Genomic DNA, 19920 nt, shown 5'->3' on the forward strand with positions numbered 1-19920 from the left:
ATCACACATCAAAAGTAATTTATTATATGTTATGTAAAACTTAGGAAGGCAAAAAATTTAATTCTATTTAAATAAAACAATTTCATATCTAAATATTATTTAAACATATATATATATATATATATATATATATATATATATGTATACATAATACAATTGATATTTAATAATATTAAAGCAAAAGTTTATATTTAACATAATATATAAATAATTATTACAAAGATTTATATCATTAAGAATAAAAAAAATAACAATCTTATCATTGTGTAAAAATTAGGAAGACAAAGGAATTTTAATTATATGTTAAAATACAAAATATACATTTTATATAACTAATATATGAATATATAACATATTAAATATAATCACACAGCTTGAATAAAAAATATGACTTGCTTAATCATGCTTATATTTTATAAAATAAAAATAATTGTTCATGATACTTAATACTTAATAAAATATCATTAAGCACATATCGTACAATAAATAAATTATTAGTTAAATATAATATAAAATCACGAGGAAAATGTATAAACCTAAAAATTGTAATTTAATATTCGCATAAAATTGTTAATAAAATTAAAAAATTTGTAAAAAATTTGTAAAATTTGTTTCTCTAATCACAAAATGGCTGATACATTTTCTTCAATTCTATATGACAGCAATTTGAAACGCGAAAACTTTTTTTTATCCAGTCTTAACAGGCTCTCAACTTTTATATAATATATTTTTCTTAGTTTGCATAATTAATATTTGTGCGCAAACTAACAATATGATGAAACAGCGAAATATGTTTATCGTCTACTTAGATATTCTCTTTTTATCTCTTTCTTTACTCACTTTTATCTATTACCACCTTCGATAATTGAAATTAGAGACTTCCTGTCTTAAATAAAATCCGCTCTCTGAACTAAAAGAAGAGAAAAAAAAGAGAGAGAAGGAAGAAGAAAAATAGAAGAGTAAAGATTTTTAAAATATTCAAAATTATATCCTCTCGATTTTAATTTTTGATTAAAATTCATAACAAAAATGTAATTGTATGAGATGTGTTTAGTAATATATCATTCTTTTATAATATTGATCAATACTTAATTTTTAAAATTTTGTTAACTAAATTGAGTTGTTAATTTTAATGATTTTCTAGCTTAAGATCTTTAAAAAATAACAATACTCATGTGGCATGTGTATGTGTATATAAAATTAATCATACATTATAATCATCGTATTTTTTAAACACTAAAACTTCAGACATAAAATACATTACATCACATGAGAAATAAAATAACATTTAAATATTAATAATAGGAATCAATAGATAAATCACAAAATCACATATACATATAAATCAACAAAGTAGAAATTTGTATCGATAAATATCAAATTGACAGTGTATATTAATTTTATATCAAAAAATTTCATCAGTGTGTGTGTGTGTGTGTGTGTGTTGTGTGTGTGTGTGTGTGTGTATGTTGTGTGTGTGTGTTGTATTATGAAAAATAAAACTTGAATTTCTATTACAACATAAAAAATTAAAATAACTGCAATCATAAGATACAAAAACAATATAATAAAATTAGTGATGTAATTCTTTTTAAATGAGAAAAGGAAAAAAAACATATATGTGTATATAATGGCATATTAACAAGATTGAGGAAACAATTAAAAAATTAGAAGTTCTTTACTCAATTGTATAAACTTAAAATATGAATGTTTGTGAATCATTTGAATTAATACTTTCGAGTTTAAATGTACAAATGTTTATAAACTCTTTTCGTCAATCAAATAAATATCTATACAATATAAAATATTTTTCAAGATCTCAATTTCGATTAAAAAATTCTAATTACTTACTTATATTTTAATTCTTGCTTAGATTTTCAAATAAAATAAGAAAGAGCTATTTTCATATTATTTAGAGGCTAAAAATGTATAAAATTCTGTTATAGAAATTTTAAAATTTCGAAAAAATGGAAAATTAACTCTGTAAATATTAAATAGTGAAAATAAAAATATCGTAGCAATTAAATTTAATATTATTCATATTTATAAATTATCTTAAGGCTCCTGGAGCCTCACTACGACCACATCAGATCGTGACATTAGAGGCGAGAAAATAACACACTAAAAATTCTTAGATGCTATTTTGAAATGAAAAGATATTTCAGCACACTTTTAAACTATCTCAAAAACTATTCTTTTCCCTGGACAATCAATCAACAATCGTAAAATGCCTCACATTACAATTATTTTACATCTATTGATTGATTATAAAGGAAAAAGGATAGTTTTCGAGGTATTTTAAAGGCTCATCGAAATATCTTTTCATGTCGAAATGGCATCTAATAATTTTTAGCGCGTATTTTCTCGCCTCTGACGTCACAATCTAACATGATCGGCGAGGAGCCGGGAGCCTTAACAATACCTTCATATATTTCTATATATATTATAACTCTCTTATTGAAAACCGTTTAGTCATTATATTATTTTATCAGTTCGGTATGATTTTTAACAATTTTGCGCCGCAGAATATATCACTTAATATACCATATCAGATATACAGTTTATACGCGCGACGCGCCGTCAGGTATATCGTTAGTTTGCGTCACTCCTGTCTATATCGTTATCGATCATCAAGATCATCGGCAACACCAACACCACCAGCAGCACCAGCACCTGGGTCAGATCAACCCGCACCAACCGAAAGCATCGCGTCAACCAACGTTACCACCGCCTGCGTTATAGTCCTGATGACCGCCGTTCAACATATTGCGACCACCCGGACCTGGAGCACCGCCGCCCCCGCTGTAAATAGCGGTGAGATAACTATACCTATTGGTTGCCGTCGAGCGTTCCGGGATCGGTGGTGGCACCAGAGCCCCCTCCGCGTTTATCATCGCCCCGGAGGATCCGAGAAGGGCCTCGTCCACCTCGCCGATGCTGCTCTCCACCAGCGACGACGGCTCCACTTCGCTGAACGCCAGCCGGGAACGGAGCAGGTAAGCATACGTCTTGTACCGCTTCAGCTGGAACAAGCACCGTATGGGTTGCTCTATAGAGTATGACCAAGTGGAGGATAATGGTTTCAGATAGTTGTATTTCTTTCTTTTATTTAGAACGGAAAAGATCACCGAGAGAAGATCCCAATTGTTTTGGGGAATTTAATTGGGTCCTTAGAAACAAGAATAGTAGATCCTTCCTATTTTATAATATTACTGAGTGATTGTGTGTGAGGAAACGAAGGAGAAATGATATTATGAATTGAATGAGGTAGGAATTTTAATCCTAGGTGAGAAAAAAAGATAACTTTTCTTTTAATAAGGATCTCCCATCGAATACATAGAATTTTAGCTTTTGATGGAATTGGCTGCTTTTTGCTTCCTCATAGAGGAAGCTTAGTTTTCATGAAAAAAATGCTCTGTAGAGTATGACGAAGTGAAGGATAGTGGTTTCAGATAGAAATAGAGAGAATTAAATTTTTCTCTTTTATTTAGAACGAAAAAGGTCACCAAGAGAAGATCCCAATTGTTACTTTTAGGCGTAATGAAAGATTTTACCACACCAAATACATAGGATTTTAGCTTTTAGTGGAATTGGTTATTTTTTTTCACATGTATCTAGAATTTTATATACCACAAATTCCACACTAATCCTGCTTATCTCTGGTTTACACTTAGTCAAATACAAAAAAGTCAGGCTTTGAGAGTTGTTTGACTAGCTGTAATTATTCAATATTTAACTTTGAGACTATTACATCTTTTCTCAAGCAAGTCATAAGCTGCAACATATGAAAAAATTAGTCAATTCCATGAAATCCAATTTCTATAAGGATTATGCGCGATCCTTTGAGTAAAAAAAATGTTGCCACTTTTATGTAACAAAGCATTGTTACAAAAATTGTCATCATTTATTTTATATATACGTGTGTGTGTGTAAGGAAGAAGGAAAGAGGGCAATTATAATTTTAAGTTTCTGAAGTTACACAGACATTCTTGTTTCACACTTTGCTTAAAAATTACCTCATAATGCAAATACGCGTCCTTCTCCTTATAATTCTGTACAGTGAGAGCTTTCGCGCCTCTTTCCGGAGGATGCCGCCTATGCTCGTCCAATTCCGCCTCCAATCTGCTAACTCTATCCTCGTGGTCCCGCAACTGCTCTCTCTATCAACAAATCAATTTTAATTCTCTCTATCTTCGCTTCAACTTTAACGAGTTGAATATAAAAGTAATCTCGAAATATATTATTTTTATAATTTCAATATTTCAAAATAGAGCAATATATTAGATGCCATAATTGTTTATATATAAAAAGATATCAGAGATAGAGAGAGTAAAAGAAAAAGAAAAAAGAGAAAGAAAATTATAACGTTCTACTTTTAATAATCTTTTGTTACACATTTACGATGCAAGGAATTAAAACCTATTAATTAAAAAAAATATATATTTTGTAAATTTAACATATATAAGATAGGCAATAAGAGCCAAATCGCGGATGACAGTGCGTTATTCTAAACGAAACTAAATTTTTTCGTTAGAATTAAATACCTGTGCACAAGGCACCAAATTTTTACTTGGACACGGCCAAGATATAAAATTGGAATAATATCTACAAGAGATTTTTAATTCCATGTATCCCCTATTCCCCCTAAAGAAATAAAGTGCGAGAGAAAAATATAGATCCGAAAGTCGCAGAATCGGGGACTTTCGGATCTATATTTTTCTCTCGCACTTTATTTCTTTAGGGGGAATAGGGGATACATGGAATTAAAAATCTCTTGTAGAGATTATTCCAATTTTATATCTTGGCCGTGTCCAAGTAAAAATTTGGTGCCTTGTGCACAGGTATTTAATTCTAACGAAAAAATTTAGTTTCGTTTAGAATAACGCACTGTCATCCGCGATTTGGCTCTTATTGCCTATCTTATATATGTTAAATTTATATTTATATATTACAGAGCCTAGTTAAACTCTTAATATATATTTTGTATTTTGTGTCAAGAAATACAATGTATTTTTTTCAAGCTTTATAACTTAAAAAATACTTAACGGAAGAAACTTTATTATAGTGTTTTGAAAAACTCTTATGATAATTAAGCTATAAAAACATCCATTGAAAAATAGAAGTTTCCATTTAGGAAATTAAAAGTGACATTCATTCATGTGACCTATAAATGATTATCTAAAGTCACATTGATGTGATCTTGGATGATTTAATTGTGGCAGGATTTACACGGATAGTTTATTCAATCATAGAGATTTATACCTCTCATATTAAACCCTTCAAGATTAAAAATGGGATAATTAGGTATATACTCACGGAATTTAATTTAGTATGGCTACATGGCAGCAACGGACGCTGGAACTTGCGCTGAGACCCGACAGCACCTGCTAGTGGTTGACACGAAAAACTGGCGCACACGAAATTGATCGTATCTATCCACGATTGCAGCTCCTTCGAATCACTGTGTAGATATATCAATAAAAATCACATATAAATTCACCTCTTCAATCATATCAAATTGAAAGTCAAACTAAAATTTAAAAATTGAAACAGAAACTGAATTACACTATTACAAAATATATAAAAATAATTACAAAATATATAAAAATAATCAATCATAAAAATTATCAGATCAGATAATAAATCTTAATCTCTGACATAATCAAAATTCAATTTAATTTAAAGTTTCGTTTAATTCTCAGCTATGAATATTTTTTGCATTGAGACTCCTGGTTCCTCACCAACCATGTTGAAGTAGTGTTTCATCGAAACATCTTTTCATTTAAACATGGCATCTAGGAATTTTCAGCGTTTTTTGCTTTCTCGCCTTTGACGTCACAATCTAATATGCGGCGAGGACCCAAGAGTTTTAACGCGTAAAATTTTTTTTTTTTTAATCAAGAAAGCATGTATTGACCTCGTCTGGAAAAGGTACTCGGCCTGATCGGCCGTTTGCAATCGAAAGACATGCTGCTTCTTCGTGTAGTCGGTCGCTTTGGTAGCCAGCGCATGATGAATACGTATGGCGTTGTGCAAACTGTCGTTACGGAAGCCGTGCTCGTCTTTATGTAAGTACAGCACGAGCTCGCGCAATGTACAATAGTACATCTTCCAGCCTCGTTTGCCAAATGGAGCTGAAACACATTTTTTTATAATGTAAAAAACAATGTACAAGATTATTGTATAATAATCATACAATAAAGATTATTATACAAAATAAATAATTATACAATAAAGATTATTATACAAGATAAAAAAATTATACAAATAATTATATAAATAATTATATAAATAATTATACTATAAAGATTATTATACAATATATTGTTATTAGATAATATTTTGTTATGGGAGACAATTTAAGAAAAATATGCGTATGTACTTTTCTTGCCGTTGGAGTCGTAACAACATTTGCGCATAACGTAACCCTTTTTGAATTCCGTGGCACCCGTTACATTTGGCACATCGAGGAACGGATTTCCGGTACCGGCGATCGCCGTCGTACCATCGCCCTGCTGAATCATCTGATTCGTCGTTTCGTCTCCCTCTTCGTCCCTAAATCAATGGAGAAGAGCAAAGTTTATTTTTGAAAAAGGATGTTAAATCATATAATATTTATACCTCTTAATAATTTATATTATAATATAATTTCTATCTTTTTAATTAAATTATATATTTAATATCTTTTAATCATTTATAATATGTATAATAATATTTCTATGTATATATTATAATATATATTTTAATATATTACTTCAATATCCCATTGAGAATTTATTTGCAACCTAATCGCGCCGAAATTAATAATTATTTTAAACGAGACAAATTTATCGTGTAATAAATTATATTTAAAATATTTTATACGCTTTTTAATCGCTTACAGGGCCCATTCGAGAGGAAAGGACTTGATAGCGTTGTAGAGCTGCTTAAGAACCTCGCGTGGAAAATTATCGCCGTCATTGAGCTCCGACAGGTTCTCGATAAATTCCGAGCAAGACATCTTTCGACCGATATTTTGACCATGCAGATCCGTGTTGAGCAGCATTATTGCGCAAGTCAATGTATGAACCGCATCTAGATATCAAATATTATTTAATCATTTTAATCTAAAGGATGTGAAAAAAAATATTATTTAATTAATAATTATTATTCAATAATCTATAAACTAAGAGAGCATATTATTTAATATTTCTCCATAAATATTTAATATCTTCTCTTTCTCTTTTATGCAAGAGATAATATATTGTAATAATATATTTAATTATTTAATAATGTTTAATATTTTAAACCGTATTTGTACCTTGAGAGTTAAAACTACCGGGATTGCAGTCCAGATACCTCTTGGAAAAGTGTACCAGGACTCTCTCCCTTTCTTGGGTTTCTCCCGTCAGAGAGAATTGAGCGAGAAACTTTCTGAGAGCTACATCCAACGTATCCTTCTCAAAGTTGAAATAGCGCAGATACTCCTCTGCCACAGCTCTGCTAAAATCGTTGCTACAAAAATAGGAAAAAAATATCACGTATCAAAATTGAAAGGTCCTTCGGAAGGACCCCACTAATTCAATAATAATGTTTGACTGGTTCTATTATTTAGCTTTGAACCTATTTTTGTTCAGCAGATCATAAATTATTACAATATATGAGAAAACCAACTGATCTTACCAAGATTCAATTTTATATAGGATTAGTGCGGGATTTCTATACAGGGTGGCCCCGAACGTTCCAGCCACTTTGAGATTTTATAGGATATTTAATTTTGAACAAAAAATTTCGTATAAACATGGGTCGAAAAATGCTTCTTTAAGAAGTTATCGCTCAAAAACCTCTGAAATCTTATTTTACACATTTTTCCAAATAACATGGAAAATGTGCGTCTTTTAACAAAAAGTCTCGAAACAAGTTGTAGAAATTTAAATTATCTTTCAAATGAGATCAAAATAATAATTGTTGTACATTCCATAGATTTTGATATAACGTCTTTATTCATTTTTTACTATTACGTACTATTTTAGTTTAAGAAATTTATTTTATTTTTATAAAGAAAAAAATTTTATTTTTTATTGTTATCGTTTTTTTTTCAAGAAATTGATTAAGTTTCATTTTCTTTTCACCTTTTGTTCTTCCTTTTAAGTTTCTTTTCACCTTTTGTTCTTCCTTTATCAGAGGTTTTTGAGCAATAACTTCTTAAGGAAGCATTTTTCGACCCATGTTTATAAGAAATTTTTTGTTCAGAATTAAATTTCCTATAGGATCTTAAAATCTGGCTGGAACATTCGGGACCTGTATAAAATCATAGATGAAATTGATGAATCTTGGAAAGATCAGCTGGTTTGTTATTATATCGCAATTTATGATGAGCTTACTTTTTGCTTAAATGCCTGGAGACGTCGGATTTCTTGAAGCCGTCCAGAGAATAAAGGCGTTTGGCTAGTCGAACAGCAGAGGGTAGATCTACCGCTTTCGGGCTGTAATGAAAACTATGCAGACTCTCGATGTCGCTCTCTTCATCAGCCGATTGCGGCGGCGACGCGCCTCCTCCGTGTCCCTTCTGTTCGTCGCACGTGGGTGCACTGGTTAGGACCTCCTTCATCGTCCTCGAAACTCCTTCAATTCCTAAATTTCCGATGATAGATTAATAATAAAATATTATACACACACACAGACACAGTTGCGCTAAATAAATAATATACCTACAATACACTAAATAATATACCTGATAACCTACGCATTCGGGTGCTACAGATCCCGCAGTGATGTTAGGCATCCCAGGAACTCCAGACGATTGATTTCTTTGCAGGTTTTGGGATGTGATAGGCGGTCCCAGGTCCCCAGGGTTCCCTCTTCTCCTGGCTTGTCTGGGACTCGTGTTCCTTGGAGTTTCCTTATCGGGCCCCTTTACCTGAATTACTATCCTATGTTCCCCAGCGTCCTGAGGATTCGCCTTCAGTCTCCTCTGGGGTGGTTCGCTCGCCAGGATGGTGGAATCGCTGTCGCTGGGGTCGCTGACCATCATAATGTCCCTCGCGCTGAGAATATCCATCGTCTCCTCGTCATTGTAATCCGGACTGGACATGTTGCTGATGGCCTCCGATTGACTGAGATCGCCGTTAGCGGGAAGATGAGCTCCCGGGACGCCGGAGATCCCGGGGATCGTTTGCACCAGCGGAAACCTGCGGGAGCCAGAGTTGGAGGACATGACGGAGGACGAGACGGAGGTGGGAGAGGCGGGAGATAGAGAACGCTGAGGACTCGTCGAGGAGGACGAGGAGGAGGAGGACGAGGATGAAGAACCGCCGTTCTGGCAACAGGAGGCGGCCGGTGAGCTGACGGGCGCGTTGTACGTCCAGACGATACGTTCGTTCGGCATCAGGCCTTCTGGTCGCGGGTCCAACAGAGTGTTCAGGCTCGAGGTGACATCGTCGTCGATGTCGATGTCCACGGCACTCATCGAGGGGTCCTTCTGGAACTGTAGATGATCCTCCGATCGCGAAGTGCGGACGAAACCGAAGCTCGAGGGGGTGCTCTTGCTGGGATCTACCTGGACCAGGGCTCCCGAGGTGCTCTGCATCCCGTCGCGCCTGGCAGCGCTCACGGGTGACGTGCTAGCCGAACTGGAAGCCTTGTAAGCACCTCCCCGATGGTGATGGTGATACTGATAGGCCAGCTGAGTCTCGTTGGGACTGCTGGGTACCGAGTTGTGATGGTGGTGATGGTGATGGTGATTGTGATTGTGATGAATGCTGGTGGTGGTGACGGTGGTGGTGGTGGCGTGCTGGTGACTGGGTTGGTTGTACCTAAGGGAGTCGATCTTGCGCTGCTGATGCTGCTTGGGTAGGAGATTACTGCTCTGTTGCGTGCGCGAGAGGTTCAACATTAGGTCGCCGGTCATCATGTATGCTTCGAACCTGATAAACGGATAATGATAACGTTTTATTACACGATATAATCAGTACAATCGAGACTTCTTTGATTCCATATATAAATATATGGGGTGTTTCTTTTATTTTTGAATGATTCTTCTCTTTCTCTCAACTTCACTTATGACTCCTGGTTCCTCGCCGACCATGTTGGAATTATGACGTCACAGGCGAGAAAACATAGGCTGAAAATTCTTGCGTGCCATTTTTAGATAATAAGATATTTTGATGAAACACAACTTTAGGTGGTTTTAGCACACTTTCAAAATACTCAGAAAAACTATTTTTTCCTTGACAGTCAATCAACAACGCAAAACAATTGAAACATCCAGACTTTATCACGCAGAATGACTGCGCATGTCCAAAGACCAGACGGATTGAATCTCATATTATATAGTCATTTTACAGCTGTTGATTGATTATAAAAGAAAAAGATAGTCATCGGACTATTTTAAAAGTGCGCTGAAACAGTTTGAAGTAATTTTTCATCGAAATAGCTTTTTATCTAAAAACGACACGCGAAAATTTTTCAACGTGCATTTTCTCACCTCTGACGTCACAATCTAACATGGCTGCAGCCTTAAACGCCATCCTGTTTTATCGATAAAACATCATTTTGGTCAGGGTTGGGTAAGTTAATAATTTTTTAAAACTAATACCTTTAATTTAAAAATAATACCTTTATAATTTATAAAAGCAATAATAATATTCAGAGATAAAAAAAATTAACTTAAGAAAAAAGTTAATTAATTTAAAATAAAAAATAACTAATTAAAATTAAAAATTAATACATGTTAAATTAACTAAGCTAAGTTAAAAGTTATTAACTTTTTAACTGTTTTTTTTTTTACTTTTAACTAATTAACTAGTTATTATACTCAACAAATTTTTAAATTTTTTAAATTAAAATTTTTTTTGTTTTTAACATAAAATTAGTAGGTGCTTTGTTATTCTATATGTATTGTAATCGTGGAAAAACATTTATTATTCGATGCAACCAGCAAAGAAAGGATGCAGAAAAATGATTTATCAATAAAAAGGACGTTAGGATCGCCTTAAAATAAAATGCGTGTATAATCATTCTAAATTGATACCTAGGCGTATTTTTTTGCCGAGGAAATTTCTCAGCGGAGAGGGGCTCCCACTGGGTTCTCTCCTCTTCCTTGAAGTGGTCCACGGGCGGCAGAAGCGCCTCCAATTCCGAGGAGATAGAGGCGTCGCTGTACGACCCGTTGCTTCTCGTCGATGACAGTGGCACCGACGCATCCGCGGACATTTCCGGCGTTTTGCCGAACTCCTTGCCCTCTACGTTGCCGGAAGTTGCGACGTTCTTGGGGTTATTCGTCATGATAGCGTTCGAGGATTCTGTGTCCTCGTCGTTTGAGGGTTGTCCGGGAGAGAGAAGGCGACGGACGTGCGCCTTCACCGCAGGATCTACGTAATTTTTCTTTTATACAGGATGTCCCCATTTTAATGACCCACTCCAAATAACTTTTAATTTTTATTGTAAAAGAATAAAAAATGTTTCAGAGGAAGGTTGTATGGTTTCGAGAGGGGCATAAGATGTTATTAATTTGACCTTGAATACTTTATTATAGGGTTTTGGAAAACTCTTGAGATAAGCTATAAGAACATGCAATGAAAAATAGGTGGTTCCATTTAAGAAATTAGAAACCGTACAACTTTTATCTGAATCATTTTCTTCTGCAATCAAAAATAAATTTATTTAGGATGGGATATTAAAATGAGACACCCTGTATACATACAAAACATAAATGCGCGCGCGCACATATACAAACACACGAAACATATTTCTAAAAATCTTTATTATATAAATATATACAGGATGTTTCTAATAATATTTCTAAATAAATGATTTTTTGTTGAAAATTATATACAAGGGAGGATTTTCATAAAAAATATATATATATCTTCCATGTATTTTTCCCTGAGGAATTACACTTCTTCAAAGGGGGAGGTAAAAATTAGGTTTTTAATTTTTTTTTATTAAATTAATTTAAAAAAATAATAAAATTTGGTGGATATTTTCCACTGACAAAAAAAGGATAATAATTATTACATTTTTTAATCTTCTCGTATCGTTATAAGGGAATGAAAATTACGACCCGTATTGAATTTTTTATTAGAACTGTTTAACTGGAATGTAATCATCTAAAAATATGCGTTAAAAAACTTGCATGATTTCTTTAGAAACTTCTGTTTTATTTTTTTCGTGAAATCAATAGTTATGATAAATAAATAAAGGAGATTGTAAAGAGTTTGGCGCACCCTTGAAAACACCCCGGCAACTCTGAGGGGAGATCCAGAATAAATCTATCTATCTGAATCAATAAATAAAAGTAAATTGTAATTTTTATCTTCGTCTTTAAAAAAATGTAACTCCTCAGGGAAGAGGGCGAGTATTTGAAAAACCTTCCTTAATTTTCGACAAAGAATAATCTACAATTTTTTTGTACTTGTTTATAAATACCCTACATATATATAATGTTATTACATATATTATATAAATATAGAAAATACTGAACGTATAATTTTCTTTTAAAAATTTGCTTTCACGAATTTTTATATCGATATTTCTTCAACAAAAATTTCAAATAATTTTGCAATTATATATTATCAGATCACGAATTCAAATTCTATTAAAGTCCATTTAAAATAAATTGTTAAATATTTAAATATTTCTTTACTTTGATATTTAAGAGAATTTTAAGCTAACCTAATAAGTTTTTTCCTGTTTTATTGACAAAATATGAGGTTAGATAAACTATAAATCTATTTATTATTGGTTATACGGATTGTTTTTTACCTGAAATTAGAACGCTTCGCCCTATGTTAATATTAATACTTTAATTTGTACAGGAAAAAGATTTATCAATCTGTGTAGGTCTCATATATCGTGCTTGCAGAATTATAAATTCTAAACATTCATAATTCTGTAACCAAGATATATGAAACTATACAGATTGATAAATCTTTTTCTTGTACAAATTAAAGTATTAATATTAACAAAGGACGAAGCGTTCTAATTTCATGTAAAAAACAATCCGTAAAGCCATTAAATAGATTTATAGTTTATCTAATCTTATATTTTATTGATAAAACAGGACGGAAATCACAGACTTCTCAAGGACTCACTTAAAACTTATTGTTAGTTTGCCTTACAATAGTTCTTTTATTTTAATAATTTGTAACTAAAAAAACGTGCCTTGGCAATTTTACCATAGATTTGATTTAAAAATTGATAAAAAGTATAATATCTAATAATTCATTAAACTTAATCATCATTATATTGTCAATAATATTATTATATATTATAAAGTATGTATAATATATTATATATTTTTATAAAATAATATATATTTTATATTATTTATTATTTATTATTAGCGTTATTATATTATTTTACAAACTAATTTATATAATAAAATAATAATAATAATATAACTTTTATGAAAATTATGAAACTGCAATAAAATGTGAAAAATGTAATGACAAATAAAAAAGAAACGAATAAATCTTCCTCGAGCTAATTGAAGATTAAAATTAATGCAGATAATATAATACAATAATAAAATATTCTAACTATATAAAAAAATTGCAGGAAAAAAGACACGAGAGAGAGAGCATCTCTCAAGGGATCGATGTACTCGTCTGGCAGAAAATCATTTATCACTCTCACGCATCGATAGAAGGTCGCCTGTGCAGATAATCGCGCGCCTTTGGTCATCGGTCATCCCATTCCCTTCCATAGGGTGGGCGCGTAACTTCCTCTGTTTATCGCATTAACCGCGCGACAGTTGTTACAACATTAATTCTATTATTATTACGGTGTCAGGTTCAAGAACACGTCGCGACGGTGTGTAATCTATCATTAGATCGCTCTCTCCCGATCACGAGAGAGTTCATCAGCCTCTCGTCATGCATAGTGTTTGTTTTTATTTTATGTTTGGTTTTATAAACAACATACTTGTGTAATTTGCACGAAATACATTAAAAAGAAATTTTATAACAAATATGTACTATATAGAGTGTCCAAAATGTTCTGCAAGTTCTTTTATGTTTGGTTTTATCAATGGTATAAACAGTGTATGTGTGTAATTTGCATGATATGTATTAAAAAAAAATTTTTTTTTAATGTAATAGTTAAAATTTAACTAATAATAGTTAATAATAATAATAGTTAATAGTAGTAGTAGTAGTAGTAGTAGTAGTAGTAGTAGTAGTAGTAATAGTAGTAGTAGTAGTAGTAGTAGTAGTAGTAGTAGTAGTAGTAGTAGTAGTAGTAGTAGTAGTAGTAGTAGTAGTAGTAGTAGTAGTAGTAGTAATAATAATAATAATAATGAAATAGTTTATAATAATAATAATAATAGTTATAATAGTTAAAATTTAATTTTAATTTAAATTGTTAAATATCTCGAAAATAAAGGCTTTTTGAGAAAAATGTTTCAAATAAAAATGTATGTGTGTAAATTTATATTATACATTAAACAGAAATTTTATTAAAAAATATCTACTATCCCCAGGGTGTCCCAAAAGTCCTATAATAGTTAAATAGGTATTTCGAAAATAAAGGCTTTTTAAGAAAAATGTTTCAAATAAAAATGTATGTGTGTAAATTTATATGATTATACATTAAACAGAAATTTTATTAAAAAATATATACTATACAGGGTGTCCCAAAAGTTCTGCAACAGTTAAATATTTCGAAAACAAAAACTTTTTGGAAAAAATGTTTCAAATAAAGTTGTAAGGCTTAAAGTGGCCCTATATAACTTTTATTTGAAACATTTTTTTAAAGCCTTTGTTTTCGAGATATTTGACTGTTCCAGAATTTTTGGGACACTCTGTATATAATGTTATATAAAAATGAATATAATATTCACCTTTACACGATCAGGCCCAAAAGACTTCCGGCTGTCATATGTCGATAAGGCCACGATCCTGAATAATCTTCAAAGAATTTTAGCCGTCATTGATTGTTTATTTAAAAAAATTATTAACAAATAAAAATTTGGCCATTTGGGTGTCCTTTTACCGAATAAAAATAAAATAATTGACAAACGCGCGCGAGATTCTGTAACTGTATACTTTATTTTATATAATTTATTATATAGATTTGCAATTATTCAAATAAAATATTATCACATTAAATGACGTAGAATAAACCCCCTTTTCCGATTAAAAGCCGGATTTTTTTCTTTTTGGTCTGATTGTCTAAAGATAAATATTTATCTAGAAATATATTATATAAAAAGATGTTGAAATATTAGATAAGAAATTACATAAACGTTATATGTATAGAAATATTCTTACATACAGAATAATAAATTTATACACACGCAAATATGATATATATAAAAAATAAAAAATATTATTTTATATAATATATTAAAAATATAATTTTTCATATGTAGTTTTAATACATTCACACACACAAACACAAATATAATTCACTATATGACTAAATAAAAATTAAAAAAATAAAAATATAATAAAAATTGTAAGCTTTCTTAAATTGTGATCTTTTTTTATTCAAGAATTCTGACTTACCCCTTCGTAGTTTTAAGGTGACGGGATCCGAAGAGAGCCGCAAACATTTCAATACTGCAACAGATCAACAACAGAAGTAGAAAACAACTTTGAAATTTAAATCTATACATTTCTATATTTTTCCTCTGCTTCTACTTCCTTTCTTTTATATATTTTATATCTTATATATATTTATGTATGCAAATGTGTGTTCGCACACATGTGTTATTTTAATAAGTAATATACGTTATTTAGTAATAATGTATTATTAAATTACATTCTTAAATTCGATTAAATATTTATGTTGAATTATTTTCTGCGGATAAAAGTTCGTATAAAATTGATATTGTAACGAAAACAATTTATACGTTATTTTAGTTAATTTAGACTGCATTGAATACAATATAATAAATGCAATTATATATGTAATGTAATAATGATTTACTGATGAAGCTAATCATGGAATTATATATGTTTAATAAATTATCTTACAAATTCTATTTTCTGACGTATTATCAAGCTCGATTTCAATGGTCATGTCACGAGACGAAAATCTTCATTAATTCATTGTAGTTTATATTGCATTATGTCAAATAGTGGTCTAAATTTTTATGACAAAATATAAACGCAAAAAAGAAGATGGCTCTCAAAACGTGCACAAAAAGACCTGTCAAGAGTGTCGCAGAAATACAGCAAAATAAATTTTTACAAATTTATTTATCTCATATTATAATATTCACATAATATATGTATATATAATTTTTTTCTTCAAACTTTCCTTTAATAACACATTTAAATATAAAGACCATTTGATAGATACAAAAATCAACATATTTTAATTTGTTTTTGACTTCTAACTAAAACCTCAATTATAAAAGTTATAAATGGTTTTAAAAAGATTGAAAAGAAGAGAAATTAGCTGGCTTGCTATCTTTTTTCGATCAAATATCTATCGATATTAAAATCTTTTAATTATACTATATCTTTCTGTATTAAATAATTTCAATTGTGTGATTTTTATAATTAGCAATTATTTCAATTATATATTATATATAATCTTATTTTTATTTAATTATATAATTTTATAATTTAAAAAAAAAGCGATACCAAATGAATATTTTTTATATTAAATTGCTAATTCTAAATATTAAAAAAATGTATTTAATGCAATATTTAAATAGCAATAAAGTAAATTTGTATATCTTATATATAGTGGAAAAAATGATTAAATAAGAAAAATTGAATTAAAAATGAATAAATTCTTATAATTTAGAGATCAATCATATGAATTTGTTATAATGTTCTCACCTTCTTTCGTACTGAATCGGTTGACATCGACTTCGTTCACCCTAAGTATGACGTCACCTGCTTCGACCTGAAAATCAAGCAGAAAACAATCTTAAAAAAGAGATACAAATATATAATGTGTTATAAATACATGCAATTAATGACTACAATTATTTATAACTCGAATTTTTTATTTCCCTTATCACAGTCCTCGTAACATAAGATTTATTCGATTTTTATATACAAAATTTTTAATTATTACATATGGATATTATATATATAATATAAAAACATAACAGTGTAAAATTAGACATTTAATTTTTTATATATAGTAGTTTTTGTAGAATTAAAATAATTTAATTTATAAAATTAAATTAATGTTTTTTTTGTATATGTATATATAGAATATGTATAGAATATATAGTATATGTATATATAGAATATATTTTTCGGAAACCAAGGCTTTTATTGAAAAATGTTTTATATAAAAAGTGTAGGATTTCGAGGGAAATGTTTTATCGTAAGTATAGTCTTATTCCAGATGAAGGCATTTTTGAAAAGAAGTTATATATTTTCGTTCGATACCTCATAATATTTAGCGTTAAAAATTGTTAGAATGAAAAAAGCAAAAAATAAATATTTTATCCTTTATTCTGACATATTATGACAAAAATATAAAATATTTCGCAATATACTCATTTATTGATAATTTTATCTTAATAATTTTCCGTATAGAACAATGAGATACAATAATTGGCGTTGAAAAACATAGTTATGATAAAAAATGTCAATTTGCAATGTGCAACTGCATACTCTTTTTAAAAAATAACTGTCTTTTATTTATTATTTTATGCCGAAAATTATATTAAAATTAAATTATTATTATTATTATATAAAAATGAGCATCTTACGAAATATTTCATACTTTTTTTAAAAATGTGTCAAAATAAAGCATAAAATAAATCATTCATTTTTCGATTATTCCATTTTAATAGCTTTTTAAATTGATTTATGTAAAAAAAAGTTGTTTATTTTGGAATAAGATTATGATTACAAGATGTTCTCCTCGAAATATTAAAATCTATAAAACTTTTCATATATTAGGTTTTTAATATAAACATATACTCCTATACTTCTCCTTGAGAAATTACACTTCTTCACAGGAGAAAAGAAAATCAGGATTTTTGTAAACTATTGATTTTACGACATAAAAATAAAACAAATAAAAAAGTTTCTAAAGGAATCAAATTTTCAAACGCATACCCTATTTTTAGACAATCACATTTGAGTCAGTTAAAAAATTCTAATAAAAAATTGAATAGGCATTGTTGATTTCATCCCCTTATAACGATATTTATAACGAGAAGATTAAAAAATATTAATAAATATCCTTTTTACCAGATAATATCCACAAAATTTCATTTTCTGACTTATCCAAAATTTGAGAAAAAAATTAAAAACCTAATGTTTACCTTCTCCTTTGGAAGAGTAACTTTTCAGGGAGAGAAAATGTTTATATAAAAAACCTTCTTTAAATTTTCGACAAAGAATCATTTCCCCTAAAGTTTTTCGCACTTATGTATTTAGAAATACTCTGTGTATGAAGAAAGTTGTCATATGTCAATTAAAAAAGAAAATAATTAATAATTTATTAAATGCATGCAAAACTATGATATTAATAATAAAATAATAAAATAAACTAATAAAATAATAAAATAATAATAAATTATTATTATTATTTTATTATTATTATTATTAAGAAAGTAACGTAACAATTATATGTATACGTTATATGTATGTAAAAATATTTCTTTTGTCGCTATTATTATTATTATTATATTATTACTATTATTTTATTTTTATTATTATTATTAAATAATAATAATAATAAAATAATAATAATAACAATAATAGCAACAAAAGAACTATTTTTATATAATAATAAATAATAAATTTATAATAATAAAAAATATATTATTAAATAATAATAATTATTATTACATTATTATTATTTTATTTTTATTATTATTAAATAATAAATAATAATAATAATAATAATAATAACAATAGCAACAAAATAAATATTTTACGTACATATAACGTATACATATAATTGTAACGTTAATTTCTTTTATTGTTACGTAAATTTGTATATGAATTTTGACGAAAAGTTACGAAAGATTCACCTGATAGAGCGGTGTATATTCGATATAATCGTGTCTATCGTCCCGAAAATGTTTCCCTAGGAAGAAATTAAGAGGTTGCAGGCAACAGGATGGACAAAAAGCGAATTTGGGCATTCAAAACACCTTTGATACACCTCACAGAATAATTTGGAAGTCTTTAATTTGTATTTGACACCGAAAGCACATCGAGTAGAGATGGACAAAATGCGACTAATTGAATGCGAGTTGGAAAATGCAGGATCTCGGCCACTGGCCAATTGTATTTTCGGACTCGCAATGACATTGACTTTCCTCAGACCAATCTCCAATGTGTGTGAATTGAGTGAGTCTATTATGTACATGAATATATAGGGTCAAATAAAAAATTAAAGCCTTTTAATTTTAGGAAAACTGCATTTTCCAACAAATGTGATAGACAACAAAGTTGTAGGATTTTAAAAGGGTCTATTTATCTGAGTTTGTTAGTTTGATCTTGAATGACCCCGCAAGATCACGACAAGGTCATTTAGAATTTTTTCAATAAAATCACTCTATTTTTTTTTAATAAAATTTTTTATATATTTTTCTAAAATAATAAATTGATTCCGTAATACTTGGCATAAAAAGTTATAAAGGTAGAGTGGCCAAAAATTTACAAGATTTATATTTTAGCTTGACATATATCTTACAAACTATATGAAATAACTCGTAAAATATTCATTTTTCAATGATTTTACTTCAATAGGTTTGTTGCACAAAATAATAAGAGAATATAAACACATACTTATTTTCAAGAAAAAAAATGTAAATTGCAAACTTTTTTGTGGTTTTCGTAAAATTAATAGATTTCAACATCCCAGGGATTTTTATGCACCCTATATATGTGTGTGAATCAATTAATAAAATGTTTTGGAATTAAAAATTCATAATTAAAATTAAATTTTAAACTGACATTAGAAAATAATTCTTGAAAAGATCAAATTAATTCAATAAATTATATA

At 29.5% G+C, this 19920-nt stretch overlaps 1 protein-coding gene across 1 annotated transcript in view; it reads right to left on the reverse strand.

Moving 5' to 3' along the window:
- Positions 1 to 273: 273 nt before the first annotated feature.
- Positions 274 to 19920, reverse strand: part of Efa6 (Exchange factor for Arf 6) — a 32525-nt gene continuing 12878 nt past the window's right edge. The window contains 13 exon segments of the mRNA XM_085486396.1: positions 274 to 3023; positions 4017 to 4160; positions 5317 to 5461; positions 5918 to 6134; positions 6383 to 6555; positions 6882 to 7074; positions 7301 to 7494; positions 8364 to 8599; positions 8602 to 8613; positions 8714 to 9905; positions 11012 to 11351; positions 15489 to 15542; positions 16776 to 16842. Of these exon segments, the coding sequence (XP_085342522.1) occupies positions 2712 to 3023; positions 4017 to 4160; positions 5317 to 5461; positions 5918 to 6134; positions 6383 to 6555; positions 6882 to 7074; positions 7301 to 7494; positions 8364 to 8599; positions 8602 to 8613; positions 8714 to 9905; positions 11012 to 11351; positions 15489 to 15542; positions 16776 to 16842 (3279 nt within the window). The 3' untranslated portion in view covers positions 274 to 2711.

This window comes from Nylanderia fulva, unplaced genomic scaffold (genome assembly GCF_048542155.1).
Source record: "Nylanderia fulva isolate GAGA-0341 unplaced genomic scaffold, ASM4854215v1 Scaffold43, whole genome shotgun sequence".
Classification (NCBI taxonomy): domain Eukaryota; kingdom Metazoa; phylum Arthropoda; class Insecta; order Hymenoptera; family Formicidae; genus Nylanderia; species Nylanderia fulva.